The sequence below is a fragment of the Eptesicus fuscus genome, chromosome 3 (genome assembly GCF_027574615.1).
Source record: "Eptesicus fuscus isolate TK198812 chromosome 3, DD_ASM_mEF_20220401, whole genome shotgun sequence".
Lineage (NCBI taxonomy): Eukaryota > Metazoa > Chordata > Mammalia > Chiroptera > Vespertilionidae > Eptesicus > Eptesicus fuscus.
The window spans coordinates 43,746,841-43,767,906 of NC_072475.1; the positions used below are offsets into that span (position 1 = coordinate 43,746,841).

The 21,066-nt window shown below is 47.9% G+C and overlaps 2 protein-coding genes across 4 annotated transcripts in view; both read right to left on the minus strand.

Moving 5' to 3' along the window:
* Window positions 1-3,602: 3,602 nt before the first annotated feature.
* TMEM41A (transmembrane protein 41A) lies at window positions 3,603-11,817 on the minus strand. The gene is made up of 5 exons (XM_008157553.3): window positions 11,609-11,817; window positions 9,936-10,089; window positions 7,493-7,654; window positions 6,963-7,101; window positions 3,603-5,328 (listed from the first exon to the last, which is right to left on the minus strand). Exons 1-5 carry the CDS (start codon window positions 11,725-11,727, stop codon window positions 5,108-5,110), a joined length of 795 nt encoding a protein of 264 aa, XP_008155775.1. The 5' UTR covers window positions 11,728-11,817; the 3' UTR covers window positions 3,603-5,107.
* A 5,692-nt stretch (window positions 11,818-17,509) lies between these two features.
* The window catches only part of LIPH (lipase H), a 41,616-nt gene continuing 38,059 nt past the window's right edge, over window positions 17,510-21,066 (minus strand). For all 3 annotated transcript variants that reach the window (XM_028133979.2, XM_028133974.2, XM_008157554.3), the window contains one exon: window positions 17,510-20,703. In XM_028133979.2, coding sequence (XP_027989780.2) covers window positions 20,616-20,703 — 88 coding nt within the window. In that variant the 3' untranslated portion in view covers window positions 17,510-20,615. The remainder of the gene's footprint in view (window positions 20,704-21,066) is intronic.

The window sequence follows — 21,066 nt, forward strand, 5'->3', positions numbered from 1 at the left end:
TAATTCTTCAGTCCTGATGACTGTAAACCTCTCAGGACTATGATTTCAAGCTTCATTGTTGATTGAAGGTTTAACCCCCTTGGGATGAATGTCCACATTCATTTAGCATCTGTTTTTGACTGACTGCAAGATAATGAGTTTTAATTTGGGTTGCAGATGGGCATTTGTTTCTGATTTCCATCTATTTCTAGATCATGTCTTCTGAATAACAATTCCTCTTAAAATTGCTTAGCAGATGTAGAGGTATTTGGTTAAAAACAAGGCTGAAGGAGTGCTGGCTGCGTAGGGCAAAGGGTGCATTTGGGGTGTGGCACCAGGTACTGCAGGTTCCAGCCTCCACAGAACCTGAGGCTCGGCTGGAAAGGGGCCCATGGCAGAAGGTGAGCCCTCTTGTCATGCATACTTGTTTCTTACAAACTAAAGTTCACAGTCCACTCAGCTCTAGAACAAAAACGTATAGGTTAAGCTGTCCTAGTCCCACTAGCATTTTGTAGCTACACATGTAAAGCTCTAGGGAGCTTTTCTCACGTCCCAGAGGGGCAGGGGTTGATAGCAGTGTTCACCTTTAGCTTCTTTAGTGCCCTCTCACAGGAGGACACTGCCTGAGGCAGGTGCTGGGAGCTGAGCTAGGGAAAGATCATCTTATTGTCTTCAGGGAAGCCCACTCCCCGCCATTTCTCTTTTCTCAATGCTGGTAAAAGGTGTGCTTTCAAAGGCTGCCCAACCACACTTTGCTCCATCCGCCACGTGTTGAACCTTTGCACACTTACAGGTTTGTGGAGGTAGAGGCTAGTGAATAGCAGAGAGTGTCAGGGAAGATGCGCTTGGTTCAGTTACCTGACCGGCACTAATGAAGCTCTTTACAAGGCCTGGGAGTCCCGGACTACCTGTTCAATGTTTTGTGCTTTGTCAGACCTTGCAAGCAAGCCCCTTTGTCAGGGTGGGCCAGATGTCCTTGAGCTTGGACCACACCTGAAGAATTCTTGAACTCACTGGCTGATGGGCAGGACTCCTGAGAATGGTTTTAGTCCTGAAGAATCAGGAGTAGCCAGATGATGTTGCGTTGATGTCATTGCTGCAAACTTCTCTCTCTTCCTGAAAAGAACTAAGAATGTGGAGTTTAAGGGGAAAAAATAATTTTTTTTAATAAACCTGGTTGAAGAGTTCAAAATAAATAAATACATAAATACATAAATAAATAGCTTAGCAGAGAAACTAAGAAGCCTGCATCCACTTTGAAATTATAATAGGCTTTAAAGTTTAGATCTATTTGGAGGATGTGGGGAGTGCCTACTCGGAAAAGTGAAGACACTAGCTCTGTTGTAAGATGATCCTGTATGGCCTACCTGAAGTTCAGATATTTTAAAAGTTTAGTATCAACAAATCCATTCTTCAAGGATTAAGGATATTTTCTGTACTAGACATCCATTTCATGGATTCTTTGTGCTAAATTTCCCTCTTGCCCTAAATAATGGATTTGATGGTTTGGGGTTTTCCTGGTACCAACTAATTTTAAATGCCCACCCACTGTGGAGCACTGACATCCTTTCAGTGTAAGTGCATTCGTATCGATCAAGTAATTTACTCTTGTTCCCCGTCCCCTTATGTCTCCTTTGTTTCCCCTTAAAATGTTCCTGCTTGAAGTTCCTGGAACTGAATTCTCCAAAATGGAACATAATACTTGGAAACCTAGGAATTCCCGCTCTGCTCTGCAGTGGTGCGTTGTTATTTTGTTTTGCCACTAAGCCAGAAACCAAAATACCACCACCTACAATCTACACACTCTAAACACCCGAGACCAACATTATTCACTGCTCACCATATTCAGAACCTCTTACAACACAGCACGGGGAGCAACAACTCCCACTTGATGAGAACGGCTGTGCAGGGGGAGATGTTTACCATCCCAGCTCTAAGCTCATAATTAGTTTCCTAACAGTGGTTTGAGATCTGGAGTTAGCCCTGACGGGAAAATGACAGACCACAGCAGTGTTCTCCTTATGGACCCCACCCTATGGCTCTCAGGGGGCGGCACCATCGGCAGGAAAAGGCCACCTGCCTCCACCCCTGCCCTTTGGGACTACGATTCCAATTGAATCATCTCCAATTGCTGAAAAATTGAATTCCAAAATGTGTCTCTTCACTCACTTTATTTCATTGTGTTAAAATAAGCATGTTCCTCCCTCACCTTCTAGATATAGTTAATATGTTAAATCCCAGTTCCTAATATATCAAAACAATGTGACATTCTTTTTAAGACCTTGACTTGTACTATCAGTATGAATTCAGTGCCTTTCCGGGTCGCAAGATTTTCCTTCTTTGCAGATTTCGTAGGATGAATGTCCTAGGATATTCACACCACCAGTGTTACCAACAGACCAGCACACAAGAATCTCATTAGTCTGCTTGTCGGCATGTTACCGCCAATACTGCAAGCACCTATTCACACTGAATGAACTAGACTGCCGAGGACAGGACCCCCGTGGAACCTGGAACACTTCTCTGGGACAGGTGGCAGAAGAGGGGAGCTCTGCAATCGCTTCTCTGAGAAAGAGTAGGTTACCCCAAAGAAGTTAGGGCTTTGATTAACTGTCACATGACCAGAGCATGATGGCAGGATTTCACATAGAGCAGATGGCAAGGCCACTGTAAGGAAACTCCTGGCAGAATCACAGACCTACTCTCTAGCCACTTCACAGCCCCTGGGAATGCTGGCTCCTGGCTGCTGCCCAGTGACCAGGCAGACAGGGTCCTCCAATGGTTGCCCGCAGGAGGGAACCCCAGAGTGCACAAGCTATTAGGAAGACGTCCCTTACTGACCATGTCACCCGGAGAGCTCTTCTGACTCCGGAAGTGGGAAGACTCACTTCGATTCTTTATTGCAATAATCCGAGTTCCCTATCAATTTGGAGCAAATTAACTTCTTTTTGTGGTCAGGTCTCAACATGAACCCTCTCATCTGTTTCCCTATGGTTGCCGTCCTGTTAGTTCCTCTGCACCTTGTAATGGTTTGATGCCAGCTCGCTTTGTACCGAACAATTGTACAGCAATGGGAACAAGAGCGACTATCAAAGCAAACAAATGCATGGAATTAAAAAGTGTACTTCCCTGTTTTTTTTGGTCGTCTTTTCCTAAAGGTACTGGTTGTGTCCTGAGAGCTGCCTTCACAAAGCTCAGCATTTGTCAGAACTTAGGGAAAGGAGGACTTCACACGACCAGGTTTCCTGCAGCCAGGGAAAGCCACTGATGGCAAAGCTGGTTTCTGTGGCTCTTGTTGGACACATCACCGAAGGAAGAGAGCACCATTATTTCGTTTCGTTATAGTCCCTTCTTGGTTATTCTGTCATAGCCAAGACAGGCGCTCTGCTTCATCCCTCTGGTTTGCCTGCTGCCCATCTTATAGTTAGTGTTACTAGTTACCCCACTATCAAGTGAGCAGAGAGAGGGGAAAGGTGAAAATGAGAATGTGGCTTCTAAAAAATAATATCGGTAAAAGGCCCGAGAGTGGAGAGCTGGAACACCGTTTTGGACTGTCTGATTCCGAGCCAATCCTAACGCCCACTGGCGAGGGGAACTGAAAGTTAGCAACATGTACAAACACATACCACACAGAACATTTATATCCTTTATTTGGGAGCTTGCTTTGCCTATAAACTCACAGCCGATAAGGCACATTGTTGCAAGATCATGGGGGATGCGGGAGAGAGACCAACCTGAGGGTCCTGGTAAAGGACAAAGTGGGACAGCTTCCTGTTCCTCCCTCCCTCCCCCGACTCCAGGAGCAAAGAGCCACAGGTTTCCAAGTCCAGCTGGCCTCCTCTTCACCCCCACCCTTGTTACCAAGCTTCTTTTAAAGCAACACATCTTTAAAAATTAAGTTCTTCTGTTTTTGTTTTGTGTATTTTTTTTTTTTATCATACGAGTCCAAAAAACAATGCTTGGGAATTCATTCCCAAGAATTCATGTAGAACAGGTGGCCTAGATTAAAGCCTTGGCAAGATTCTTGGCCAACCCAAATCAAAAGCCCAGCAGACCATGCACAAGCGCAACAGTTCTGGTGAGAAATGACGAGTTACTCCTTGCCGGGTACAGGACCCCGGAGTTGGTCAGTGTAGGAGCCAAGGTCCTTCTGTCCTTGGGAGTATGAAATCAGGTCTGTGCCAGGTCAATACTGCTGCGCTAGGAGGCAACAACAGCTGCAGATAATCGAAACACAACACAAGACAGAAACCCCAAACCAAGTTTTCCTCTTAGAATTAAAAGATAAAATACCATAATTCCTCAGTTATTCTTGGCAAATGACAAAATGAAAAACATTCAGAGGGCAATATCTGGGGGTACTGCGTCCATTCTCCTAGCAGGAGGGAGAAGGGATTCACACACAGAAAGCACAGATTAGAAAATGTACTGATGGTCATTTGGTTCAGGTGAGTCTAGGGCCCTGCACTGTCCAGAGGGATGAGAGTTTCTCCAGAGCGTATCCACGGCATACAGAGTGTGCTCCATTCATATTTAATCATCTGTCTGCAATCAGCTTAATTGTCAGGCCACGCAACCAAGAGGGAACCTGACATATATGGTAACCTCGGGGTGTCCGAACACAAAGAGCATCGCGGAAATCACTGTGCCCTTGAACTGTACACAGACGTTCTAAGCAGCTTCTTTCCCTTGGTTTATGGAAGAGGTAGGTCATCCGCAAAAAAGAACAGAAGAAACACCGGTCACTACAGCCTATCACTTTGCAAAAGAGGCACTCTGGACAAGGACAGCCGGCATCCTCTCCCGAGGCAGCTCCGGGCTTGGCAAGAGGCAAATAAATACAAGAGACTATCCTGAGCTCCTTGTTACTCAATGAAATAGAAACAGGGTTTTCTGAGCGGCTATCCAGTTCACAGAGTGCCCTACCGAACCAGGGCTGGTTTGAGAACCTGATGTAATTCCCCTTCTACAGCACAGTGTCCTTCATGGCGAGACACTGTGCATGGATGAGTACTGTCCAAACCACCCGTTGAGGGTAATTAAAAAAACAAGGAGGGGCTGTAGAGGACCACACCCATGACACACAGAAGCAGTAGAGTCCAGGGACACACAACCAAAGCAATCCAGATCACATGGCCTTTCTGCCGTTTAGATGATTGGCATTGCTTGTTTCATTCAAATGCAGGTCTTTCTGACTGAACTTTTTTATGAGGGTTCCAGGAACTAAGGCCACCAGAGCGATGGCCAACAGCTTAAAGACAGTTTCCCAGGAGAAAAGAGCATCCAGAGAGGTGAGGGTTGACAGGATGGAGCCTGTCTGCACACAGATGAAGTTGTAGGGGATCAAACCTGGAAGAAAAGGGAGAGGGCCTGTTACTGGGGAGGGAGGGCGCAGGAAAAGGAAGAACATTAACCGTTCAGAAATGTCACCCCAAATTCACAGCTCTTAACTCCTAAACATATTACCTCTTTCCCTTCTTCTTTTCCACTTTCTCCCTCCTTTCGTCACTTCCCACATACACCTGCCTTATTTAACAAAAGGACTTGAGATGGTTTACAAAAATACATACACTACAATAAGATTAAAAAGATGTTAAGAGGAAAACCAAAAATGAGTGAAGGATAAAATAAGGGAGTAGAGTTAGGACAAAAATGCATAAGGATCACCCACTAGCTAGAGGTGGGCCCCAAATTTGGTTCTGAGCAGCCAAGAGTCAAGTAAGGAGAAGCACCAGCATTATGAGACCTACAGTATACATAACATAAAGACCACCGTGGTCTTTTCATGGTCTACACTGTTTCTAAGAGGTCATCAAGTTCATTGGACTCCAAAAGTCTGAGTGGCGGCTAGACAGGCTGGTGACATAACAATCTCCTGGTGAAGTGAACAAAAACATGTCCTAGGGCTCCACCCCAGAGATTCTGGTTACCCGGGTCTAAGAGAGCATCAGGAACCTGCATTTTAAAAGCCTCTCCACTCTGATTGGCTTGGGACCCCCTGATGATCCACCCCTCTTCCACAGATGATCATAGACCTCAAGATCATAGACCACTCAAGGTTGCACAGCTTGTCAGAGGGGAGACTGGAGCTCTGGTCCCCAGGGTCTTTCTGAGCTTTGTGCCACCTGGGTAATTACAGGCTGCTAACCGAGGCACTGAGGCACTTTGTCTGAAAGCTGATATGACCAGAATTAACTGTGGTTGATTTTGCTTCGTGTTAAGATCTCAATTTCTCTCAAGAATCCCCTATTAATAGCAGCTGCTCAACCACAGACTTGTTTTGTTTGACCTAGAAGCCCTGAGTGTTCTTTCCATCCACTGCTCTAAAGAAGATTTACGCGAGGATTAAAGAAAATGGTTTATTTCCAGGAGAAAATAAGTCACTGACTTAATAGGATGTTAGCACTTCAGCGTTCTGATAAAGGTGGTCCTCGGCCTATACATTGAGAAACACTGCTCTCGCCCCTCCTCTGGCCAAGGGGCCCACGGAGGCGAAGCAGCCTGCTGAAGGTCACACAACCGCCAGGAGGCGGGAAGGAACTCCAGTGGGACCTGCTCTTCCTAAGGCACATCTTAACTAAACAGGGGCCAAAGCCAGACAGGAAGTCCTCTGCTCTTGTTCCTTTTTTCTGCCCACATACCTTCCTTCCAACCCTGCTTTTCCTGCTAGGATTTACTGAGCACCTAGCCTGGGCCAAGTCATGTGCTTGGTAGATTATCCTCTAACCCGATGTCTTGCACAGTGCTTGGCACACCACAGGCACTAAATACAGCTGTAGGATGAACAGTCCAATTTTTTCCGAAAGTGTTTTTCTGAGGTTTCTTGTTCAAGCCTGAGTAGATTTAAAATCAGGATTTTAGCTAACACCTGAAGATGCTCTTCATAGGCCTCAGATGCAGGCACGTGGCCATGTCCCTGCTAACGCAGGACAGTGCCCCAGCGAGACAACGCTGAAGACTCACTTACTCCATCAGCTTCTTACCGATAAGCACAGAGAAGAAGAACTGCCCAATGGGGATGTTCAGAATCGGGGCCGAGAGGTTCAAGAACCAGTTTGGTGTCATGGGGAAAAGTCTCAAAAACAGTAAGAAAAAAAACAAGCTGTTCCTGTTCTCCTCCACCTGTAGCCGAAGAAGACAAGGCATTAGGAAGCAGAAAGCATCTCCAGGTATTGAAAATCTGTTGGTGCCAGGCACTGTTCTAGACACTTTATATATTCTGTCCCCAAACCTCCCAACAACCCCCCCAGGGTAGAGACTGTTTTCCTTGTTTTTAAAACAGAGGTACCTGAGGCTCAGAGAAGTCAGGAACTTGTCTCAAGTCCCAGAGCTGCTAAGGATGGAGCTGGGATTTGATCCCAGGTCTGTGCCTCTTGGAGACATCAAAAGAACCCCTAGGACTCCCAGAAGCAGGCGGACGAATACGGTGGGAAATCCCTGCCCCTCACCCCCACCCCCAGGTCCCTGAGGTGACTATGGGAGCCCAGCACTCAGATGGACCCCTGCCCCTTACCTTCTTCTGCAGCAGGGCCACTTTATCAGGAAAGTAGGAGACCACCAGTTGTTTGCCAAACATACTGGAAAGCAGGTAGCAGCATGTGGCACCCACCGAAGTCAACACACAGCACAGCAGAAGCCCCAGCCATGGCCCAAACAAAGCCCCGGCTAAAACGTTCTGCAAAGAAAACAAATCCTCAGCCTCAAGCACATCTGGCAGCTACCAGTCTTGGAGGTGGAGTCATGAGTTCCCTCCACCCTTCTGGCCAAAACCCGTCTCCCATTTTAAAGAAGTGAATGAAAAGTGATGAAAGAGCTGAGAACTACATCCCTGGCTTTGTTCTCTTCACCTTTAAACCAGGGGTGAGGATTAAAACCTCAGAGGGCAGGAGAGAATTAAATGACAAAACAGGAGTATATAGCACCCAGTCTGCCATGTACATCCTGCAAACACGGGTGCTCCGAGAAGGCAGAACTGAAACTCACAAGTTATTTTTACCCCTTTCTATGAACACAAATAATGGATTTTTCCTCAGTAAGACCACACAAGCTATATAAAATGTCTTGTTTCTATGTGGTATGCTAATACTTGGCGGGAGGGAGTGCGGTTCACGTTGACCTGAGATCTAGGTGACACTCAAATAAGTCTTAGATGAACAAAAATGAAAAAGTGAGCTGATGCTTCCTAATGTAATTTGGCTGGTTAACATCATCCTGCCAAATGTGGGATACAAGACAGAGAGTTAAAGAGGCCTGGCTGGCATGGCTCAGTGATTGAGTGTCGACCTATGAACCAGGAGGTCAGGGTTCGATTCCCGATCAGGGCACATACCCAGGTTGCTCGATCTCCAATAGAGGGCATGCAAGAGGCAGCCGATTAACGATTCTCTCATCATTGATGTTTCTCTCTCTCTCCCTCTCCCTTGCTCTCTGAAATCAATAAAAACACATTTAAAAAAGAAAAGTAAAAGAGGAATGTGGAAGTGAGGAGGTGAGGATCTACTGAGCATCTACATGTGTTAAGTGCTTGACTACATGTCTTATTTAACCCTCACTATGACCCTGTGTCATATACTATCCTTACCCCATTCTATGGGTGAGAGATTAAGTACCGTGCCAAAGATCACACTAGGCCAGTGGTCGGCAAACTCATTAGTCAACAGAGCCAAATATCAACAGTACAACGATTGAAATTTCTTTTGAGAGCCAAATTTTTTTAAACTTAAAACTATATAGGTAGGTACATTGTTATTAACTTAATTAGGGTACTCCTAAGCTGGCCTTTGCTAAAAACTCAAGGGGCCAAAGAGCCGCATGTGGCTCGAGAGCTGCAGTTTGCCGATCACTGCACTAGGCACAGACGAGATCCAGGTGGCAGCTGGCTCTTTGCCCTAGTGAGGGATCAGCTCAAGTGGGAAGGCAGGTACCCAAGGAGTCATTCCCTCACCTCAAACTCTACACACCTCCCCCGTCTCTCTTGGCATGGACACATTTGCTTTTCTTCCAGTTTCCAACAAAGAAACTGCTTAAGCAGACCCAGCGTAAGCCTGTAGTAGCAAAAAGTGGCTCGAGCAGGAGAGAGAGAAGCAGGATATCCTGTTCTACCACTCAATATGTATATAGAACCAGTTTAAAATGCTGCTGGGAGGAGAGCACAGAGAATTCTGTAAAACCTGCGATGGCAATGATGAGAAGCATCCAACAGCCAGAGAACAAGCTCAGGTCTAAGGCTGTGGCTCCGTGGGGCCACCTGGAAAATCACAATGACTTGTTCTCTCCACGTCAGAGAAACGTCCCGATCCCCCACAGCCTAACATCACCACAAACAACTTGCATTTGTTCATCAAACACTTATGAAGACACCTCCCTGTGTCAGGCAAAGGAATACAAGTGCTGAGAATAAGAAACAGGTCCTATCCTCAAGGAACTCACAGACAAAAAAACAGATTTGGGGGGGGGGGGAGTGGCCTCGATCAGAAGGACTTGGGCCCCCCCCCGAAAACAGATTGTTTTTTGAAAAGTCAAAAGCAGTGCCAAAATGCAGAACATCATGGGAGCGGTGAAGAGGAAGAGTTGACCCAGCCCAGGGTACATCTGTCTGTCTCCCAAGGACAGTGCTCCGTGGCTCTCGATGCCTTCGCAACAAAAGCAGCAAACCTGAGAGGAAAGGCCGGCTCTGGAGCTGAGCGGAAGCAGGTGCAGATCCCAGCCCTACCCTCTCCTTGCCTTGTCCCCTTGGACAGTAACTTAGCTTCTCCCCACACTCTGAGGCTGTTGGGAGCATTAAATAAGGTCATGCGGGTAAAACAACTAGGACAGTGCCTGCCACAGGAGAAGCTGTCCAAGCAGGGTAGTCCCAGTCGTCTGACCTCTGCCCTGTGTGATTGCAGCCTAAGGACCCCCCTACAAAGACAGAAGGAGGCTTCCTGACGGGCGCAGAAGGAGGACAGGGCACTGACCAGGAAGCTGGAGCCGGGGATGGCAAAGCACTGTTTGTAGAGGTAGGCACTGCAGAAGAGCAGGAACACGTAGGCCTGATGCTCCCTCCGGTAGTCTCGAAGGACCTCGGAGAGCTCCCGCAACTCAGCCAAGTCAGAGGGGAACCACAGGGACCTGGGGATTTGGAAAAGCACATGGAAACGTGAGTCCAGGTCAGCTGAGTACCTATGAAAGTTACTCTCATGGTGTCGTCTTATCAATGTGCTCCTCTTCTGGTTTGCTGGGAATATACACCTGCTGGGAGCCCCGATGGTGGGGGACCTGACACAACACAGCAGAGCAGACAGAAGAGCCCTGGTGTGGAAGCAAGAGAGAGAGATGGGTTAGCACCTGAACTCTGCTCCTGTCCAGCTGTGTGATCCTGGGCTGGTCCCTGGGCCTCCGTTTCCTTATCTGAAAAATGAGGCTCAGTGTGGGGTCATCACTAAGTTCCCTTTCCCCTCTCAGGTTTTATAGTCTGTTCTCAAGAAGCAAATGGATTAATTTCCAAGCAAGGACGAAATGTCCTAAATTGCCTTCCTTTCAAGGAGTACCCCTCCCCCACAAACTTTAGGCCAAGGACAACTCAATCTTCCCACTGCTCCTGCGTTACTAGTTAAAAGGACTGTTTGATCAGACAGAAACACGCCAACTAAAGATTCTCTGGGAAAGTCTATTTGTCCTGCACCATAAACATAACCTTCTTGATAATGTGTCAGCCTTGAAACCAATCCTTTCAAAGAGCCTGCCTTTTCACCCTGATCTTTATCTGGTCCTGGGTGCACTCTGAGTCCTGTACAAGGGTTACGGTGTAAAGGCTACTTTGCCGCTGCTACCGGAACAACCCTTGAATCCATCAATGATCAATTATTAGCAAACCCTCCTCGTCCTCATCAAAATGTTTCTCTTAGCACATCTGACACCCACAGCAAAGTCCTCCCCGCTAGAGCAAAAGAGTGCAATAACTGAAAACAACTGTCCTAATATTCAAATATCAGTAACATCCTGCACGCAAGGCTGTCCCAGGCATATGCCCATGAAATCGACAAACAGCAGCTCTCCCGGCAAACCAGCCTGGCCGGTAGGACACCGCCTCCTGCCTCGTCCAGGCGGCGATGAGAAGAGGAAAGGCGAAGGCAGTCAGGAAGAGGGCGGACCCGATCCTTGATTCCTGGATAACTTAAAAGTCCACGCAACGTTTCAGCTGAAGGCCGATTGCCTCCAAGTCCCCAGGGTAGACCTAAGTGAGGAGGGAGGCTGAGAGCGGTCGTGAAAAGGGGCTGCGGGTGCAAACAGGGGTGAGGGTCGGCTGCACAGGGGGGTGAGGGCTGAGCCTGGGAACGCGGTGGGAACGCGAACCGGCAGGCGAGGCCACGGCGTGAACAGAGCCGCGAGCGGGCTCCGCCGGGGAAAGCGCCGCGTTTCCCTCCGCAAGTCACCAGCCGGGGAGACAGCCCACCGCACACCGCGCGGCCCGCAGCGCGCAGGTCCCGGCCGCCGGCCTGCCCGAGACCAGACCCCTATCGCCTGTGCTGGAACCCCAAGTCCCGGCCCCGTCGCCCCCGATCCGAGAACCGTAATCTCGGATTCCCAGACCCCCGTCCCCGAAACTGTCTCCCTTCCTCTGACCCGAACCCCGGTCCCCGCCACGCACCTGCCTTCAGCGTCCTCGGCGGAGCCCCGCGTCGGTGCGCGGGGCAGCTGTGTCGACAGCAAGTACAAGGCGAAGGTGCAGCCGACGAAGACCAGGAGCAGGCGGAGCAGGGGGCGCATCTCGGCGCCCGCACCCGGACCCGCCCGCTGCGAGGAGCCTGGAGGCAGCGCCTGCACCGCGCCGCGCGCAGCCCGACCCCGGGGACCGCGTTCGCTGACGGACCGAGGCGGGGCCGCGCCAATCCCCGCCCCCAAGCAGAGGGCCCGCCTCAGGCCCCGCCCCCAAGCAGGGGGCCCGCCCCAGGCCCCGCCCCCAGGCCTAGGGTCCGCCCCCAGGTCCCGCCCCGGCCCAGACTCCGCCCCTGGCGCTGGGCCGAGATTCCAGCGGAAGCCTAGCTTCCAGCCCCTCTCCTCTTGTCTGCCCCTCTTTCGTCTGTTTACACGTTTATCTCTGTCTTTCTCCGCTCATTTGTAGGCTCTCTGCCAGGGCTGGGGGATCCAGAGGCAAATCACAAGCCTTGCCCACAGCGAGCTTGCAGTCTAGTGGTCAAGACGGCCGTGTCCACAAACGGCGGTAACACGAGCTGATGGAGCCAGGTAGAAGCAGGGGCTCCGGTGAGAAGGTCACAGTGACCACCGAAATGATCAGAATTACCTTTTATTGACGCCTGCTGTAATCCTCACAACAAGGTTGGTGTTTTTGTCTTTATTTAACAGACGAAAACTGAATCTCAGGAGGATTGACATCCCCCCAAAGAAAGCCAGGATTAGAATTCAAGTTAACTAGTGGCCCTATGCTGCGTGGATGAGGAGATGGGGCTTCAATTTACCTTAAAAGTTGAGCAAGATCTCCACATCAAAGAAGGGAGAGAGAGAGGTGGGGGCACAAGGAAGGCACCAGAACCGGGTTCAGTGAGGTCTACCAGTAAGGTGTATGAAAAATGAGGGAGAAGTTAGGGACAAACTGGAAAACCTTGAAAGGCAGGCAGGCTAGGAAATTGGTGTGTGTGTGTGTGTTAATATTGTACATGGTGAGACACCAGCCGAAGTGGCTTAGCAAGAGAATGATTCCGTTCCTGTGTTAGGATTCGAATATACATTGAGTTGATAGTTGCAGCCGTCCTGATGATAAAGGATGCAGGCCTGAGCCAGGACCACAGCAGTGGGGATGAAGGAAGGAGGAAGATGGGCAGACTGGGAGGAGTTGAGTTGGTAGGGCATATGACTGATTAAATGGAGCAGGGGCAGAGAGGATTCCAGAATGTCACAAGCCTGAACAGAGAAAATATCCTTGTCTTACCATCCAAAGCACCTTTTAGGCCAAAAAGGCAGCACCTGTCAGATTTCAAAATGTACAAAGTCCTTGCAATTCTGCATCCAGGAATTTAACCTGTAGATAGCCCCCTCATAGACAAACATGTATGTTCAAAGGTATTCTTCTCAGCTTTGCTTTGATATTAAGAGATTGGGAACAACCTAAATGTCCCTCAGTTGGGGACCAGCGAGGTTAATTGTGGTATATTCGCAAATGCAACACTTTAGGTAGCTTCCTAAAAGAGGGAGGCAACTCTATATATCCTGACACAGTTCAGTCGTCTGATAGGGAAGTTGCAGTGTTAGAGTATATTGTGACTCATTTGCAATTTCAAAATACTAAAGCATTTAAGAATGAAATGATTTAATGTCTTGGATTTGCATTAAAATAATGGAATGGGCATTTTGGCTAGAACCACCATCTTCCAATAATTTCACAAAATGACCAATACAAAGGAAAGAGGTGAGGCGCCAGCTATACACTATACGGTTCTTCTAGGCCTTTCAGAAAACGTGGAGTTGTTTCTTTGGCCACATACATCTGAATCTACAAGAAAAGTGATATTGTAGACATCAAGGGATGTCTACAAATGTTCCCTTGGCAAAACTGGACGAGTCTACAATGTTACCCAGCATGCAGTTGGCATTGTTGTAAACAAACAAGGGCAAGATTCTTGCCAAGAGAATTAATGTGTGTGTTGAGCATATTAAGCACTCTAGCAGTCGATAGTTTCCTGATACGTGTGAACGGAAATGATCAGAAAAAGAAGGAGGCCAAAGAGAAAGGTACTTGGGTTCAACTGAAGGGCCAGCCTGCTCCACCCAGAGAAGCTCACTATGGGAGAACCAGAGGAAAGGAGCCTGAGCTGTTGGAACCCACTCCCTGTGAGTCCATGGCACGAACATATATATATGCTGAGTGGCCAGATTATTATGATCTCTGAACACATAATAATCTGGCCACTCAGAGTGTGTATGTGTGTGTGTGTGTGTGTGTGTGTGTGTGTGTGTGTGTGTGTGTATTAGAGGCCTGTGCATGAATTCGGGCGTGGGTGGGGTCCGGCCAGCCTGGCCAGTGGGAGGGGACATGAGCGGTTGGGCGGCCTGCCTGCTGGTCGAACTCCTGGTTGAGGGGACAACTTGCATATTAGCCTTTTATTATATAGGATATACACTGAGTGGCCAAATTATTATGCGTTCAGAGATCATAATAATCTGGCCACTCAGTGTATGTGTGTGTGTGTATATATATATATATATATATATATATATATATCCTCTGTACTGTTAAAAAAAAATGTTTCTCTTAATTGAGAAGTGTTGTGTCCCATCCCCAAAAGAAATATTTAAAGAAAACTTTGTGTCCTGAAAAAACAATGGGATGGGAGTTTAGTGGGTAGGGATAGAAATAAACAAGACTGCCCACTGAATTGATAATTGTTGAAGCTGGATGATCAGCACATGGAGGTGGATTTTATACTATTTTCTCTATATCTGTATGTTTGTGAAATTTTCCATTTTAAAAAATGGGACAAATGGTCTCAGCCCTCCATTCTCATTTGTCCCTTTAAACCCTCCATTCCAGCTGAACATGCACCATGTTAGTTCATGCCTCTGACAATACCCTTCCTTCAATCTGCCTGGAAAATTCCTACTCTCATCAACACCCCGGGCAATTGTCACTTCCACTGAGAAGCCTCCTCCCACCCCTACAGTCCGAAAAGGTTGTCCCTTCTCGATGCTTGGGGCTACTTCTCTGTGAAGGGTCTCTGTTTCTATTATTGCAAATACTATGCTCCAGTGTCATTATTCATCTCCCCGGTAGACAGTAAACATTTTCACAAATAAGACAATATCTCATCAATCTTTTGTCTGTTCTGGCCCTTAGCCCTCTGCTTGGCTTAGAATTGTCACTTAATAAATATTTGTCAATTAAGAGGTAGGGTCTAGCAAGGAAATGACTAGTTGTTTGATTTGGTATATGTTAATTTTGAGAAGTCTGAGGAATATAGGAGAGAAAGTAAATGAGAAACTAGTGTTATTGAGCCTCTGTCAGAACTGTTCTGGGGCAAGGAACAGGGTAGGGAACAGAAGGCAAGGCTCCTACTCTTAAGGACTTTACTTTCCCTTGGTTGGGGGAGAGCATGGAGAAAGATGTAATTATAGAACACTAGAGGCCCAGTGCACAAAATCAGTCCCTTGCGGCCCAGTGCACAAAATCAGTCCCAGGGTGCTCCCTTACCCTGGCCGCCTGCAGCTGCCAGCCCGCCCCTGGTCGAACTCCTGGTCAAATTCCTGGTTGAGGGGACAATTTGCATATTAGGCTTTTATTATATAGGATGGTAAGTGCCATGGAGGAAATAGAAATGGCAAAGCTATTCCACTCCAGAGAAGTATCATTAGCCCACTTACGGTAAGTAGATGAGCAGGTGTTCCGATGAAGTCACTTTACAAAGTCCAAAGCTGTGAGTGCTGAACAGGACTCCCGCCCTGGGCTGCCCCCTCCAAAGCCCATGCACTTTCCTCTGCCCTGTGCTGCCCCTCAACAAGCAGGTGAAAATTCGGAGCTCAGACTGAACATTCAGATTTGGATGCCATCTGTCTCTAGAGGAGAGTTTAAATGAGGGTAGGGGGAGAGTAACGGCAGCTGACATTCATTGAGTACTTAATATACTCACAACCTCACAGTAAGCATTTTATACACAAGAATGTATTTATTCCATATAACAACTCTCATGAAGCAGGGACTCTTAACAGCCTCCACTTTATAGTCCAGGAAATGGAAGCTTAGGAATAAATTGACAAAGATCACACACCAGCAAACAGAGTCTAGTCTCTTACCCTCCAGTATTTTTGTGAGAGAGAGGACTGAGATCAGAAGCCAGGTTAGGAAATAGTGGAACCAGTGAAAGAACCAGACGGTGCATCCAAGGATGTTGGATGAGAAATGGAGGTGGGGAGGAGAGGTGTCCCAAGAGCCCAAGAAAGACTGTGAGAAAAGGGACTCAGGCTCAGTGGCAGAGCCCATGGGAAAATCCAGCAAGGAGACCTGAAGGTTGTGGGATTCAGCCAACATGAGGTGGTAAAGAACCTTTGACAGAGCTATTTTGGGAAATTCAAACCTAACTCCCTACAGGCTCGCTATCCAAGCCTCTGCTTGCCTTCCCTGAGGTACCCCCCCCCTCCCCCAAAGACTCCTGTCCGTATTCTTCCTACTCAACGTCTCTGTTTGGGGAAGCCCTGGACTGTGCTCCCCATTCCCAACCCACCTCCACTCTGATCCCAGTCTCCCCATTTCTCCTGGCCCCCAACCCAACACCTCACACCTACAGAGCCCACTCTAACCAGTGCACCACGTGCAGGCTGTACCATCCTCCATCAAGGCCATTCGCTGATAGTGCCTGCCCAGGCCCCTGACAAAGGACAGCTCTATTCCCCACCAGGGCCAGGTGCTGGACTGGGAAGCAGGTGGGTGTCAATGGCTCAGGGAAGTGGGAGGGGAGAAAAGGCAAGAGGTTCCAGTGAGAGTGAATTCGCCAGTCACTTACCATGGCTCTTTGCCAATACCACTCAACCTCCTTTTCTGGCTTCATCAGCCCTGCATGGAGCAATTGAAAGGAGCAGCTCTGACGACCACATGATTTTGCTTCCCCACCCACTCCAACCATAACCGATTGGAGCAGGATGGTCACCTTCGCCAAGAGAATCCTGAACTTTGCAATCAGGCCACCTGAGTGGCTGAGGACTCACTGGTCCAAGGACCCCAGTGGTCTAACTGCCTCGTGGAGACAGCCGAGCTGAGTCAGTGAGACTCATGGCCAGCCCTAGGGTTAATAAAGGCCCGTGAACAGGGGCCTGGCTGTAGTCTGATGGTTCAGCTCTTCCTGGGTTTCTACAAGCTATCTCTTTAATAAAACTTGTGTTGTTCCAGTGGGTTTCTGTTGCTGGCATCCTTAATCTCCTTGGCCAGGATAGATTTTTGTAGGACTGAGAGCACAGGGCAGGAGTCCGAAAGTGGGAGTGTGAACGAAAGAAGCCACCTGCTAACCTGACAAGCTCAGGGGAGGCCTGTGTGGCAGTCTTGAAAACTCAGAGACCTAAAATAACCACAAAAGATGGTCTGAAAATTAAATATTTAACTACAAACAGGTTATAGTGGGCAGTCATTCCTAAGCTGATATCTTCCCTGACAAAGTTCAACTTAGATCTTCTTTCCTGAGCCCATTTGCCTTTTTGCCTCTAAGATAACATATCTGTGAGATGTCTGGGTAACTTGTAACTTCCTTCTTTTGCTGGAGCCCCTGGGGCACAACCAAACGTGGTGGGCGCCAGGACAGATACTTCAAATTCCTTCATTATCATGTTAATTGTTCCTGTACCCACCTAAGTATGTGTCCATCATTTTACTCTTTATCCAATCCCAGGGGTTTCCCACCGGTTGACTTTATCCCACCTCCTTAATCCGTCACCAATGAATTTCATGTAGCCCACCTATGTCCCTCCTTTGATTTCAATGTATAAATATAGATGTAACCCTGCATTCTCCGGAGCATTATCTCAATTCATTGAGGTTCTGCTTCCCGGCATATGTCGACAGTTTGGCTCAAATAAACTCACTAAAATTCTTTACAGGTTTCAATGTTTTTTTTCGTTAACAGGAGGTTCTGAGTTTAGGGTTTCAGAGATAACAGTTAAGTGTGTTGATGTCTAAATCAGAGTGGAGGTGACCTCCTTCAAGTCCTAGGGTTGAGTCCACTCCATTCTGTTCAACACACATTGAATGAGCACATGCCTTGTGCCTGACGTGGTGCTAGGGGCTAAGGCGGCCAAGGCAAACAAGCAGCATCTGCTCTTGTGATGCTCACAGCCTCGGAGCGGGTACAGACACGGAAACATACTACAATATGGCATAATGAAAGCAGCAATGGAAGCACATACAAAGTCGGTGGAAAGTGGGGTGGGGGAACGGCATCATGGAAAACAAGCAAGGCGGTCTTTGAACCAGTTTGGAGTCATCCAGGAAGGCTGAAGAGTCCTGGAGGGTTTTAAGCCAAGGCACTAAAAGGGGGGAGAGCAAAATCTCCCAGGCTTCAGGATAGGTGGGCATGCTGAAGAATGGTGTTGGGGGCACTTGGAAGGTTCAAAGAGGAGTGGGAGGGGGCGGGGGGGGGGGAGCCAACCTCTCTTTTTCCCAGGGAGCCTGGGAAGTGAGCTAGGGGCCTCCAGAGATAATGGAGACAATAATAACAAATGTGTGTTGGGGGGGTGGCGGGGAGAAGTCAATGGAAAAGAAGGGTGGATGCCTCCAGGGAAATGGGCTCTGGCTGGGGGAGGGGAGGCCTTTACTTATAACTAAACATGGTTCCATACGGCTCACAAGATAATGGAGAGTGTTCATTTAATAAATATTGTATTTCCTGCACCACACTATGTACATAGCTCCTGCCCTGCAGAGCAGTCTAGTGGAGAAAATAGATAAACAAATAATCATACAAATAATGTACAAAAATACAACTTAAAAAGGTGCTATGAAGAAGTTCAGTAAGCTGTATGGGAAATGAGGTCCGAGAAGACTCCCCCTGAAGAAGTGACAGTTTAGCTCAGGCCCACACACTAAATGGAAGATAATTGGTGAAGATGGTCAGGAAGAGGAGATACTATCTTGGATGTGGGATTCAGACAGATACACTGACAAAGAGAAGGGAGGGGAGGCCAGGATAGCAAGAGACCTTGGGGGCCTTGGGAGAAAGGTTCTGAGAAGAGAGGGGTCCTAACTGTCACTGCCTTCATTTCTCCTGATCACTGTTAAATGAAATTCACTGAAATTCATCTCCACGCCAGTGAACAAACTTCCTTCCTTTACTCATTGACCAGTTCATTCATCCATCCAACCGGTCCACAGTGAGCAAGGTCCTAAGCTAGGAGGCACCGAGAGAAGAAGCTGAGGGACACCCACTGGCCTGAGGAGTTTATAAATGACAGAAATGCTATTCTGGCACTTTCTTTCTATTGTTTTGACCCCCTGCCTACCAGGCAACGGAAGGAAGATGAAGAAGTGACTGTGCTAATAAAATCAGGGCCTATTGCACACCGATCTCTCATCCCCAATGGCTAACGGAATGTGGGAAGGAGGGGGATGAGTGGTCAAATGTCCAGGTGGGCAGGACCGTCGCTGAGACTTTTCTTTGAGTCCAGTCCAGGGGTCCTCAAACTTTTTAAACAGGGAGCCAGTTCACTGTCCCTCAGACCGTTGGAGGGCCGGACTATAGTTTTAAAAAAAAACTATGAACCAATTCCTATGCACACTGCACATATCTTATTTTGAAGTAAAAAAAACAAAACGGCAAAAACGCCCGCGTGTGGCCCGCGGGCCGTAGTTTGAGGACGCCTGGTCCAGTCGTTCACTGCGGGCTTCCCTCACTTAAATGAAAATCTCTGTATTGCAGATATAAAATGTGCCACACGGGAACTATTTACAGATTCCTATCGTTTATGAAACAGAGAGTCCATTTCTTTCCAATAAGAGCTGTTCTCACAGAAAGCAGTAGGAGAATCACTTGGGTGAGGAAGTCACCGGGCCTGTGACACTCAGGAGTCACAGGGACTTCCCACAGTGGCCGCAGCTGTGGGAAGGGTGGTGCTCACCCCTTTGGCTCCGTCCCCACACGGGGCATCTGGCCTCGCGGATGGTCCGCCCTTGGTTCTGGCCTCTCTGGCCTTGGCCCTCTTGGCCTTAGCCTGGCTGCTGTGGTCATTCCAGATTCATGGGTCACACGTAGCTCTGGGGAAGCCTAAGAATCCCTCAAGCTGGGGGCTGCCAGTGCTCCAGGAGCAAACCGGTTTACGCCTGGAATGCCTATGTTAGCAACACAAGTTACTTAGCATTATTCCAAAAGGTTAACATTAATCCCCTCTAACAGGTGGGACTGTGTACAGCATATATTCGTTTTGCACCTATGCGTTTTCTAAATCTCCTTCAATAATCATGGATGACAGTAGTAAGAAGGAAAAATAAACATTTTCCCCAGTGTAGAGGAGGTGGGAAGCCAGGGTATGGCTTTCTTACCTTCCCAGAGCGAACAGCCAAGAGAGAAGCTGGTGTTGATAAGGAATAGCTCTCTTGTTGCATGTTAGATAAGCCTTATAAAATTAAATAAAAGCATATTCACATTTGTCAAACCACTCACGGGTGTGACACCCATGGGATTTCGAAGAACCCTTCACAGACTTGCCTCCCAGACCCACTCAACAGCCCTGTGAGGTAGGTCTGTCTGGTTCCCTTCTATATGCGGGGATCTGGAGGAATTTGGCACAGGGAGTGTGGAGTCGAGTCCAAAGTGAGGTCTCCAGCCAGTCCTTCCCTTTAAGATGCTTGTTCCACTGAACTGCCTGAGTGACAAGCAGCAGAATCACAGGGCGGAACAAACGAGGCCCCAGGACGCAGCCACACAAGGCGCTGGCTGCCTGGGGCCTGGCTATTTCAGATTTGCCCTACTTAGGGCCTCCCTTCTCAGGACTGTTCTATAATCCAAAGTCGTCTGTCATTTTGCAATGTGACATCCATGGGACACGACTGGAAAAACCCTGGTTATTCCGTACGTTTTGTGCCTGGAGAAGGTAAGGAAGGTGAAGCTCTCAGAAAGCCTGCCATAGCTTTCTTGATGTTCCTTGGTGGTCATGTGTCCTCACAACAGTTACAACTGCAACTTTGGGCAAAGAATAGGTTGGAAGACTGTTTCAATGTTTTCCATCAGAACAAGGTCATACCGACACAACTGGGGCCTGCAAAAATAAGATGAAATAGTCTTGTCAATTAAATAATAAATATACCCTATTCTAGTCAAATAACTTGTATTATATCCTTAGGATATGAAATGATTTAGCAATTATTTCTAATGTTATAGGGAAATGCTTATGGCAAATAAGCAAAATAACAGCAACAACAATAAAACAGGATGTAAACATTTATTTGACACATAACATCAACTAGGTTTAAGAACAGTAATAGAGCCCAACCAGTGTAGCTCAGTGGTTGAGGGTCGACCCAGGAACCAAGAGGTCACTGGTTCTGTTCCTGATCAGGGCACATGCCCAGGTTCTGAGCTCAATCCCCAGTAGGGTTCATGCAGGAGGCAGTCGATCAAT

Excerpts from the sequence above, each read along its gene's own strand:
- TMEM41A (XM_008157553.3), bottom strand. The coding sequence starts at position 11,727 with ATGCGCCCCCTGCTCCGCCTGCTCCTGGTCTTCGTCGGCTGCACCTTC. Across the intron at positions 7,655-9,935 it reads TCCCCGGCTCCAGCTTCCTG|AACGTTTTAGCCGGGGCTTT; the intron begins GTCAGTGCCCTG and ends TTTTCTTTGCAG. Across the intron at positions 5,329-6,962 it reads CTTCTTCTCTGTGCTTATCG|GTTTGATCCCCTACAACTTC; the intron begins GTAAGAAGCTGA and ends CTTTTCTTCCAG.